Source organism: Anomalospiza imberbis, chromosome 3, assembly GCF_031753505.1.
Source record: "Anomalospiza imberbis isolate Cuckoo-Finch-1a 21T00152 chromosome 3, ASM3175350v1, whole genome shotgun sequence".
Lineage (NCBI taxonomy): Eukaryota > Metazoa > Chordata > Aves > Passeriformes > Viduidae > Anomalospiza > Anomalospiza imberbis.
The window spans coordinates 59235337-59247484 of NC_089683.1; the positions used below are offsets into that span (position 1 = coordinate 59235337).

The following is a 12148-nucleotide window of genomic DNA, read 5'->3' on the forward strand; positions in this document are numbered from 1 at the left end:
GTGACAGTTTGGAGTTATAAAACTGCTAGTAAATACAGAGCTAGGACTTGTTCTTATCAAAAGGAAATATGTATGCCTCATCTTATGAACACAGACATTCCTTCATCTGAAGTTAATGAATGCATCTTAAATTAAAAGACTTGGAACTTAATCATAATTACCATGCACTGTTTACTAGAAAAAAAAAATGATAAAGGTATCAAATGTTTTAAAATGCGGTTAAATAAACAGACAAAACCGGTCATAGCACATAACTTTTAGAAGATCAATCACTTGGGCATTCAATTAAACCATAAAGGAGACACTGAACTGAAGTCAACTGGATACTAAAATATAAGTTGAACAATATTGTAACAATTACTTTAATTTTTGTCTCAAGAACAGTAACATTTGTTCCAAAATCAATTAATATGATTCATCACTTGGCTTCCGTGACTTTTTTCCCTCGCACAAGGGATATTCCTAAGCTTGTTTTGTATTTATAAATAAGGGCCAGAAGGCCTTGAAAACATGACAGAAATACACTTTGTCTCCCTTTCCCATTACACATGTAAGTGATTAATAAGTATGTGGATAGAGTGTGTAATTTATTTATCACTTTTTCCCAATCACTCAAACAAAATAGGATTTTTTTTGTTCTCCCAAGTAAGCTATTTCACACTGTTGTGTGATGGTTAAGCCATAGTTTAAATGAAAATGAGAACTAGAAATAACTCCTTTTTTAATGCATGCATACCTTTTGAGAGTGGTGTATCAGTAGAAGTTGTTTAAAACTGCTGTTACTTCTGGTGCAATCAAATACACTTTTCAAGAGGACTACTGCAGCAATAATGTCTTATATAAAGATAATAAAGTCTTTTACTCAGCAAATAAGAAAACTGTTTAATATTCATTAGGAAACAAGTTGTGATGTTTTTCATGATCAGAAAAGAAGTTCCATTTTCTGGGTGGGGCTCTGAGAAGCTTCTTTGCAGATCTACAAAGGTCTACATCTGTTGTAATGGCTTGAGAAAGAACAATGTTCAGGAGGAATCATTTTTTTCATTTTCTGAAATAATTTCCATTAGAGACTCATAATCAGCATATTCTCTCAGAGTTTGTATCATTTCATCTAGCATTTCTTCCCCTAGCATGAAAGACTCAACATGATACACTGATCTGCTTATTCTGTGGTCTGTAATCCGGTCCTGTGGAAAGTTGTATGTTCTGATCTTCTCTGATCTTCCTTTAGTCCCAATCTATTGAACAAGAAGAATCAATTTATCATCGTCATCATCATGATCTTACAAAAATGGTGAAATATTAATTAGGCATATAAAGCAAAAGGTTTCTCTTCCACACATGACTATACAAAATTTCTCAGAGTTATATAGTACTCAGATCACTTCCACAGCTGCAGTAATTGTTCTCAAACATGTAAAAGAACAATTATACTGCATCTCTTTCTAATACTATTCTGGTTCTTCATGCTGCAATTCAGCTTCTTTCACTGGATCTCTAGGATTTACCTACTACTGAAATTTTAAGTCTGGCTAATATATGGGCTTCATTGCTGTTGTTTAGAGCCCGGGGACTCCACAAATTTTGTTCTCCAGAGTGGCCTAGTGGAAGGCATCCCTTCCCATGGTAGGAGGGTTGGAGCTAGATTATTTTAAGGTCCCTGCCAACCCAAACCATTCTGTGATTCTATTACTTTTTTTGCCTCATTTAAATGCCAGCTCCTGCTGTTCTATATTTCCATTTACCACTTGCTGTTCAACTAAGCTGTTAAACATAAAGACATATGCTTGTACAGAATTATATCACAACTAAATGAAACTTACTTGAATCTTTCGAGCATAGTTTCTCTTTTTGGTTTCTTCTTCTAATTTGGCATTGTATAGTTTAGCACACAGCATTTGCATAGCCTTCTCTTTGTTTCTAATTTGGGATCTTTCTTGCTGACATTCAGACACAATCCCTGTCAAAAATATTGTGACATTTAGCATTTAAGATTAACACATACTAAAAGAGCTCTGCAATTTCTGGAAGATTTTGTATATGTCATATTAGGCTGTTACATTTGGACTGGGAATGTAGAAGTCCAGGTTTATTAATGAGTAATTATACATTTTGAGAGAGACGTGTAGGCTGAGTTGTACAGATGTTTTAAGCCTTAAGATAAAAAATGTAATTCAGTGGAAATTTATTTCACCTGGACAACAGATGGATAATAAAATAAAAGATATGTGATGTGATCTGACTTATAAAAGACACGTTCATTAGTCATAAATTTTGGCCACAGTTCCAGAAAACATAGGATTTAAGGAACAGTAAAATACATAAGATAGCGAGTGCTTAGCATATGATCAGAATATAAAAACGTGGGCACTATGGTATTTAAGAAAATAGAATGGTGTGCTTTCTCATCCCAAAACACACAATTAAAGGTAAGAAATGAACAGCCCAATAAAGGAGCAGGAAGAAGAAATACAGTACAAACTAAGTTGTTATTTGGACTTATTAAGTAGCTCTGGTAATATTAGAGGATGATTTTATAAGATTATATAGTATTACTTTCTGAAAGACTTATTTATAAACAACATTTTGGATCGTGGTGAAGGTTTATAAAAAGATTTAGGACGAGAGAAATGGAAGAACCAACAGGACAATTTTAAGGGAAGAGAGATCAGAGAAATAAAGAAGGGAAAGGTGGAACAGAAAAAAGTCAGGAGCTAATGTGAGTTAATGTCCCCCGTTAACTCTGTATAAGTGCAAAAAATTTGCAATACACTTTAAGATTCCTATAAGACATCCTAATCACAGCCATCAGCAAAAACTAAGATCAATTGCTGGTTTTAGTTTGTTGTGTTTTTATCCACACATACAGGCAATGCAAAACATTTTTAATCTGGGGTATCTTTTTGTCACCATATAGTGAACAGAATTTTAACCTCTCCACTGCTTGCCTTCTGCTTTACTAGAGTGATGCAACAAGTGCAGAATGGATTGATGTTTTAAACAGATACAAAGAAATGGGTGGCAAAAATCTGGATACATGAAGATAAAGAGGGCTTGGGATTACCCTGAATCCATGTAAAGCCTGACGAATGTTTGTGGTAGAGAAAAGTTAAAACGCAATGAAAGTCAGGAAGGCTGTTGTGAATTGCTCAAAGGGAAGTAAAAGGCTTAGGAATGGCAATAAAAAGCCCCCATACAACAGCTAAAATCAGGTAGTGTTTGAGGGTGTATCTTATCCCTGCTATGTTTCCTAACCTGAGCCAGAGGGATGGGCCTCTTAATTACGTGTGTCATCTATGGGAAAGGAGCCAGCAGACGAATGGGAGCTGGCATTCAGAGTAGACTCTGCAATTAAAAGTGACGTTTTAATATGAAAATAGCACAATCTCACTAGTCAAGAAAATTCAGAACATTAGATTTCAACCTACTCCATTTTTCAGCATAATTTTCATTATTTGAAAGTTTAAATATAATTTTTTGATAGAAAACAATCTGACTGCTTTTAGAGTGTCATGTTTCATAGCAAAATTATAGCTTACCTACTGAAGCCAATAGTCTTCACTGTTAAAAACTGGAGTGGGCACAGGATGATGCATTTAGAGTAGTATGAATAGACATGAAAATTACATTAAACCTCTGCTCTACTGTTGCCCAGGTTTGAAAATAAAACCATTGTTTCAAAAGAAATTCTGACAGCAGTTTTGGAATGTAGATCTTGTACTAAGGAAAGAATGAAGCAGCACCTGTTGGAATGTGAACTATCCGTACAGCACTATCTGTTGTATTGACATGCTGGCCTCCAGCTCCACTAGCTCGCTTTGTTTCAATGCGTAGATCTTTTGGACTGATTTGCAGCCTCATCTGTCATGGGAGAGAGAAGAAGAGAAAAAAAGTATTTTATGTTGCTTCTTTCTAGACAGATATCAAATATGCACAGTCAGTTTATTTTAGAAGGCATATTCATGCAAGATCAAACTTCTGAATGCTTACTGGGTACTAATTCAAATCCTCTTATAAACATATTACGAAATCTTGGTAATCAGACTCGAATACATCACAATGGAACCCCAGAAATCAGCCAAATAGTAATTTAATGCATAACCACAGCTCAGCACTTAGCATAACCACTTAATTTTCTTCTCTTCTGAGAGCTCTGCATTCTCTTTCAGCAGAGTTAACCAATATTTGAGCTTGATTAGATGGTTTTTTAATGAAATGGAAGACATTCCCTTTTTTGGCTTTGGAGTGGAGCAATAGTCTCTGTGAGGAAGGAACAAGACAATTTCAAAAAAGTTCAGGAAGGAGTAACATCTTTGTCAATCTACTACGTAAACATGAAACTAAGATCAAAACAAAGCTTTCTTACTCATTGCTTTTAAGCAAGCATATATAGCAAAACTGAATTATCATACATTTTAGAACAGGCAAGTAAGGACACTATAAATATGGGAAAGAAGAAGTGCTAAAAGAAGTAATCTATGAGCTTGTTAAAATGACTCAGTCTTTTGTTACTTTGCAGAAAATGTAGTTTTCCACACAACATGCCAGACAGTCACAGTTAATTTTCAAGTCATAGTTAAGTAAACTCTCAGTTACTTTATTGAAATTAGAATTATGAGAAAAGACAGAAATTCTTTATTTCATCCCTGTGATAAAAATAAAATAACAAATATGACCTAGTTTAAAATTAAGATTAAAAAAGTCATTATGTGAAAATATCAAGAGAGACAGAAAACACTTGGTATCAAACATTGCACCTGGTAATGTCTGTTATACTGAAACATAAATATTACCTCAGTGGGTTGGGGTAAGATTGCAACAGTCATTGTGCTGGTGTGAATGCGTCCTTGTTTTTCTGTCTTTGGTACCCGCTGAACACGATGCACTCCTCCTTCAAACTTCATGTATTTGTAAGCCTCAACACCTGCTATACTGGCTACTGCACGTCTTAGGCCACCTTAAATAGAGAAGAAAAACAGTTGTAAACCTTTTAGAACTGTTGGTACTATGCTTTTATACTTCCAACAGTGTATTTACACGCCACTGGCATTTGTTTCTTAAAATGATGAATTTACCATTTAAACATTTGGGCAAAATTTTGCTGAAAATGCACGAACAACCTTAAAACTGTGCATATTTACTCACACACTAGTTCAAAAAGGAAAGGACCGTCCAATTCTGTTTTGTATAGTCCAATTTAATTATTTCTATATACATTTTTAATACATTTTATATACACCTATATATTTTTTTCTGGAGCAAACAGAACACAGATTCCTGCACCTCTTAGCAATACCTCCAGCAAAACACTTGACAGCAACATCCAACAAGCTCTTAACAGCTTGGAACTTGGGACAGAGTTTGTTGCTCTACTACTTTATGACATTCTTGATATTTCTTGTTTGCTGGTATGCAGTATAAGTGAAGGATCAGAGAAATGACGGTACTATAAATGAATATATCATTTATATATAAATGAATTAATATATTTCACCCATATATAATATATTATAAATGAATCTCTTTCACCCATTTTTGTTTTTAATGCAGCTCAATTCCCAAATCCCACTCTCAGCACAGTGGATGGTGTGCAAAAGGAATGACTGAAGAAGACACGGGTGGCCTTGAAAGAGTATTGCTCTTCAAGCCGTGCAATATGAAACCAGAGCTGAGGAAAAGAAAAGGCTTCTCAGAAATAGTGGTTTAAGCTATCTCTCAGACTAAGGAACTCAACCATAGGGACAAGACAACAGCTTTTTAAAAAAGTAAAATGAAGACAACATAGAATCTGAAAATGCCCTGCGCAGCAGGAAAAAGTAATCCACCAGAATACAGGCCAGATCGTTCACCTCCATGGACATGTTCGTGTTCGTTCACTCCTAACTTTATTAAAATATATATTGTTTTACAGTCATGTTTGTGAAAGATAGGAAAAGGCAGTTTGGCTTTCTATTTCACATCATTTTTATTCTTCTGCTTTTAAAATTTGTAGTGACACATGTGCCTACAGTGCTTAGAATAGGATGACCAAGAAACTGGTTCCCATGACAGGTATTTAGATCATACTGCTTCAAATTGACTACTACCAACACAAGTTTATTAACAACTGCAGTCAAATCTAATGAAATTTTGACAGACCTTTTACACTGGCAGACATATTGAAGGCCTGTTAAATATAGTTAACTCTTGATAACTATGAATTTGCTCCTTTCGTATAAAATGTCCCAATCTATCCTGATACCCGATCTACTCAGAACAAGAGTATGAGTTTGCGCTCATTTTTTAACGTGGCATCTTAGATCAGGGAAAAGGCCCACATCTGTCTCTGCCTGCCACTACAGGGTGAGAAGCAGTGGATAAATAATGACATGTGAGTTTGTGCTTCAACATGTGCGCTGAATCTTTAACATGCTATTTTTGCACAGTGGCATCCAATGGGGTAGGTCAATAGTCATTTAAGAGTGAACTGTAACCTGTATTTCATTGCAGCTTTATTTAATGTGTACCTTGCTCACACATGCTCACCTTCAGATTTCAAAGTCAGGAATTCTCTGAAATAAGGGAGCTTGACATTTTAACATAGGACTTCGCTTTTGCTCATGTGCTCCATAAAAATGGAATGTGGGTAGGATATAACCACCTAGTGTCACCAGCATCCTTAGCCCCACTGTTACTCAGCACAGCACAAACACTTTGAACTTGAGGGTTCAAATATCCATTTCATTGATCGTGCCATGTATAGTGCCCCTACCTCCCAATTTATCTCCAACATCTGTTTTGATAATATGTGGTTACGCAAAATCAAAAAATAACCTGCAAGAGGCTGACAAAAGCTAGGGCTGCCTTTATTTTTCCCAAGATTTACATCCTAAATGTTAATTAAGGTGCATAAACAAACCCTCAGCAAAACAGACTTTAAAATAAACATATAAACATTAAAAAAAACTAGCCCTTTCGAAGATCAAATAGACAGATTTATACTAGGCTAACAAATTAGTTCAATTTCCCATTTAAGGCATTCATGAGAATATCTCTGAGGGTGTGGGCTCCTTGTCCAAGGACTGAGCTTTCACCAAAAGGGTAGCCAAGCCGCCAAGCCCAATTCCTTTTTTCTTCTAATCACAGGACTGTAAGCTGAGTCAGACCTGACTTACAACTTTTACATAACAGGGCTTTTTCAGCCAAATCAGTGGACTGATCCAATTAGCACAGTGGCATCAAAACTGCTAGAGCTGAGAAAGAAATCATATACAACTGGCTGGAAAATGAGACAGGCTTTGATTAAGCTGACTGAAACTGTGCTCTGAAGGTGAGGTGTATGAGACTGCTGGGGTTTACCCAATCCAAGTCTTGCATCAATGGAAAGGCAACTCTCCTCTCCCCCTAGTATGTGAAAAAAAAAAGACCCAGACCCTTCCTCTTTTCTGTTTACACCCATCTAAACTGTACAATATTTATTCCATTTACTTAACAAAAAAAAAAAAAAAAAAAACAAAAACAAACAAAAAAAAACCACAAAAAAACCAAACAAAAACAAACAGATTTCTGCTGGCTTTGAAGGCTGAACTGGTTCAGCTCCTGGCAAAGCATTTGCCTGGTCATGAGTGGGGATGAACATGACTTTGCTCTTTCAGCAACAAGATGCACTCTAATATGAAATTTCACACCCCTATCACTAAAAACAGTTTACTTGGCACATGAGCTCTTAACAATACAAGAAGTTTATTAATATTAACAAATCTAGGTAATAGAAAATAAGGAATTCAAGTGTCATACATTTTTTTAAAAAGTATATTAATTGAATCATTAGCAGTTACTCTAGAGGCGAGTGAGCCACTCTAGAAGGGAGCCTGAGTTCACGTTCATGAACTTGAAATAAAATATTTGCTAAGAACTCTAAAGAAATATATTAAAACAGTTTACAAATATAACACTTTTGAAAATCAAATTCTAATAAAGATTTTTACAACTGTTACAGATGAGCTATATATCCCATTCCCTTATATTATAGAGATACTATTACAAATAAATTTATAATGTTTTAGATTAAACTCCAAGAAGTTTTTTTTAATAAAACTGATTCCTCTATGCCAACAGATCCATAATAAAAACCAGATTTTTCAATCTTCCACCAACCTAATCTATAAACAATAAAACATTAGATAATTAAGTAGAACACTGTAACCAAATAAAGTTTACATCATCTTTATTTAAAAAAAGCTAAACCAATACATCTGTATTACTTTCTAAATTTCCTTCTGCCATGCACTTGTCTTTCAATAGTTTTAAAATGTAGAAATGAAAGTACTGAAAGACAAATTTTCTTTGTAGCACTTTAGTATTTTAATAGTTTTTCTGAACTGGAGTTTTATGCCCAAATACAGAAGCTAAAGAGAACTGTACTCAGACATTCAAACAATATTCCACTTCTAAAATTAAGATAGTGCAAATTAGTTTCCTTTACTTTGGAAATTAAAATATATAAATGAGTGTTTCAACTTGAATTAGGAAGTTACAGTTTTTCCATTACTGACCTAGTTCACTGGGAAAGTATTCTAATACTTCAAATTTCCACTTTTTATAAGCAGCATATCGTTGATACATATCAAATATCTCCGAGGTGAACAGCATGGCTTCCTGCCCTCCAACTCCAGCAGTTACTTCCATGACAAGATCACTCTCATCTGCTTCTTCTGAAGGAATCAAAAGCAACACTATCTGTGAATACAAAAGCACCCAGCTAAGACTCCTCTCTGACACTGCTATCCACACCTGAGTCAGTGTAAAACGCCAGAGTCATCTGTAACTGATCCAAGCTGTGTTCTCCTGCCCTGAGGACGGGCTTCAGCCAGGCAAAGGCGTGCAAGGGTGATGCTGCATTGCAGGAAGGCTCCCTGTGTCTGTTCACGGTCACAGGAACTACACAGGCCTCTCTTGAGAGCCACAAAACTTCACAAAAGTTTTCAATCCATCAGGAGCACTGTAAGGATAAACCACAGGATACACGCCTGTTCTTGCAACACAGCTGAATATCTCCCTTCTAATCAGATTCCCCTTTAATTCCATCTCAACTGCAGAGCTAAGAAGGTATGGATGTTCAGAAGTACAGTCCTTCAACAACAACACAAATGTATTATTTGTTTATTTATAAAAAAAAAAAAGAGCCTGATTTGCCAAAGAAAGATATACCAAAACCAAAAAATGATCGAAATTTTGCATGCTGAATCAAAATTCTGGATGATTTGCAAATGCTTTTTAATCCTCTCCCTTTACTACTAGCCTTAGGTGACATTTCTTTCCACAGATGACGACTTCTTTTGGCAGAATCAGAAATATTTACAAAAAATATTTATAAAGTGACTGTTGTATTGTTGTTGGAGGAATAAAGAATGTGACCATAGCAGCTTCTACAGTAATATTAAGTTGAAACAGTATGTTTAAGTAAAGATTTTTTTTTGTGTTAAATAATATAGGCACTCTATAAAATTTACATAATACGGCAGCCTAAAGTAGTTACATAGTATTATATTTTTTTCAAACCCACCTGTGAGTGACACTATGTATTAACGTTTCCAAGGGCTAAAGAGTTGAACATCCATAAAGATACACCCAGGCAAGACAAAATATAGCACCTATTTAAAAAGATACTTTGATTGAAACATTTTCAGGTACAAATAGGCACTTGCTTACAGATGTCTTTATAGCACCTGATTTTTTAATTTTCCCTAGCTAACAGACACTATTTGAGGACTCTAACTAGCACAGATGGGAGGAGAAGAAGAACTTAGCACATACATCTTGATGAGAATCATAGAATGGTTTGGGTTGGAAGGGGCCTTAAATATCACCTAGTTCCAACACCCCCAAGAAGATAATTTGGCTTTGTTAATTTAAGAATGGGAAGGAAACAGGGGATTTATAAGGGGATCTAACCTGTTGTTTCAGTTCAGCTATCTCTTCTTCACACGAAGCAATTTCTGTTTCTGCAAGCTTCCGGAAATCTTCATTCTCATCTGAAATATTTGAGTATGGTTAATCCTCAGACTTACATCTTACATCAGTGCCATTCTGAGAAAACAAAACCAAATTACCACACAACCCTTCCCTCCCCCAAAACACTAAACCTGTTAGAAAACAGAATTACTAATATGGTCTGTAAAGAAGATTCTAAGTACATATGAAGTGTTTTATAATCCTGTGCAGGTATAAGACATGAGAAAAATCTGAAATAAAAGAATTTCTGCTAAAACATCCAAAACTAAAATCCAAACCAACCATAAAGAACAATGATTACTGTGCCGGTGGTCAAACAATAGCCCAGGTTGCACAGATTGGTTATGAATTTCTGTCCTTGGAGATACTCAAAACCTAACTGGGCGAAACCCTGAGCAACTTGTGGGTGACCCTTCTTGAGCACGAAGGTGGACTGGGTGATGTCCAAAGGTCCTTCCCACACCAGCCTTTCTGTGGCTCTAAAAAACTATTTTCTGTATTTCAGTGTGGCAAGAACATAAAGGATTTAAAGAGCACAGTGGCTCCAAAATTGGCACGCCTCGTTAAAAGGACTAATACCTCTATCACTGTATGCAAAAATCAGAATACTACAGTTCTAGAGAATACTTAATCATCTAACGACTGTTTATCGATGCTAAAGTATTCCTTTTCTTCATTTCAGTTTTCTAACTGTTATCAAAATGAAGTTTGCTTCTCGGTAAAAAAAAAAAAAGCCCATTATTTGGCAGCGCTAAAAGTGTGCAGCTACTGACACACAACAAAGTCAAATCACAGTGCGGAGACAGCAGATACACGTGCTGACTTCTACGACTGCCAAAAGGGAGACAGGCAGGTGGACTGGGCTGTCTTGGCAGCAAGGGAAAGATGGATTAAAAAAAAAAATACTCCACCAAAACTTTAGAAGTTTTCTATCCCTGATTAGTTATCTTTGTTTCATATGAAAGAGGTTCCAGTATCAGCACTTCCCACGCCGGAGGAAGTACTTCCCCCACTCACTCGTACTCGCGACCTGTGCTCGGGCTGTTTCCTTGCCTCCGGAAGGCCCGAGGGGGCCGCCCCGGGCTCCCGCGGGTGGCACGCGTGTCGCCGTCACGCCCCGCCCGGGGACACGCGCGCCGCTCTCCCGCCGCCGCCGCCGCCGCCGCCGGGGCGCGCCCCCCGCGCGCGCAGCCGCCACGCCGGCAGGGGCGCGGCACCGCGCGCCGGACTCCGCGCTCGCCCAATCGCGTCAGCGCATGCAAATGAACCTCCGCCCTGCGCCCGCCCCCTCGGCGCCGCACCCCGGTGGCGTCACGAACGCGGACCAAGCCCGCCGCAGCGCGCGCCCCGTCCCGCACCTCGCGCCAGCTCCCGCGTGTCGCGCAGCTCCCGCTCCTTGTCGCGCAGCCGCCGCACGCGCGCCGCCAGCCCCGCCGCCTCCCCGCCCTCGCCCCGCGCGCGCGCCTCCAGCAGCCGGCGCAGGGAGGGCGCGGCGAACAGCTCCTCCAGGCCGGGCCGCGCGCCCAGCCCGCGCCGCGCCGGGAGCGGCCATCCCAGCGGCGCTGCCCGGATGCTCCGAGGGAGCAGCGCGGCGGCTCGGTAGCCTTGCGCCGCGCGGAGGGCCCGCGAGAGCACCCGCATGGCTGGCTGGGGCCGGAGCGCGGCCGCTCTCCCGTCGCCCGGGAGTCACGGCCGTTCCGGAAACGCCCGATCGCGCTGGGCAGCCTCCCTTCCGGGTTTCCGGAAGTTGCCGAAGAATCTCGGCGCTGGCTTTGGGCGCAGTCGGAAATCATCGGGTCTCCGGTGGCGGAAATGGCCGAAAGGGTTCGGCTTCCCTCGGCTCGCTCTATCCCGCGGTGGGGCGGGCGAGCTCTGATTGGCCAGCGCTGACGGGGCGGGGCTCCGCCTCATGGCCCCTGCTGGGCGCCCCGAGCGCCCTCTGCAGGCCCCGGAGGGAGGTTTTAGTCATTCCCAAAAAACCCCCAAAAACTCCAAAACCGAAAAAAAGTAACAAAAAAAAAAAAAAAAAAAAAAACCAAACCAAAACGGCTTCAAACCCCATCAAATCCTCCGTACCCCAAGCTTATAGCCAGACCTCTGAGCAAGAGTGAGCAAGAGCCTTGGGTGTACTGAGGTTTCTACCGGGATGGTTTAA

At 39.1% G+C, this 12148-nt stretch overlaps 1 protein-coding gene across 2 annotated transcripts; it reads right to left on the minus strand.

Moving 5' to 3' along the window:
* Positions 1-856: 856 nt before the first annotated feature.
* Positions 857-11929, minus strand: MTRF1L (mitochondrial translation release factor 1 like). Of its 2 annotated transcripts, XM_068184646.1 has the most exons (7): positions 11352-11929; positions 9934-10013; positions 8535-8718; positions 4794-4957; positions 3744-3861; positions 1824-1960; positions 857-1238 (listed from the first exon to the last, which is right to left on the minus strand). In XM_068184646.1, exons 1-7 carry the CDS (start codon positions 11632-11634, stop codon positions 1023-1025), a joined length of 1182 nt encoding a protein of 393 aa, XP_068040747.1. In that variant the 5' UTR covers positions 11635-11929; the 3' UTR covers positions 857-1022. The 2 variants fall into 2 exon arrangements, with proteins under 2 accessions (XP_068040747.1, XP_068040748.1); XM_068184647.1 differs by lacking the exon at positions 11352-11929 and having other exon boundaries at positions 8535-8693; positions 9934-10019.
* Positions 11930-12148: the final 219 nt, after the last annotated feature.

Bases quoted from the DNA above. Each gene is read 5' to 3' on its own strand.
- MTRF1L (XM_068184646.1), bottom strand. From the start codon at position 11,634: ATGCGGGTGCTCTCGCGGGCCCTCCGCGCGGCGCAAGGCTACCGAGCC. The intron at 10,014-11,351 runs GTGCGGGACGGG...CAAATATTTCAG, and splicing joins CACGCGGGAGCTGGCGCGAG to ATGAGAATGAAGATTTCCGG. The intron at 1,239-1,823 runs GTAAGTTTCATT...CTTGTTCAATAG, and splicing joins ACTATGCTCGAAAGATTCAA to ATTGGGACTAAAGGAAGATC.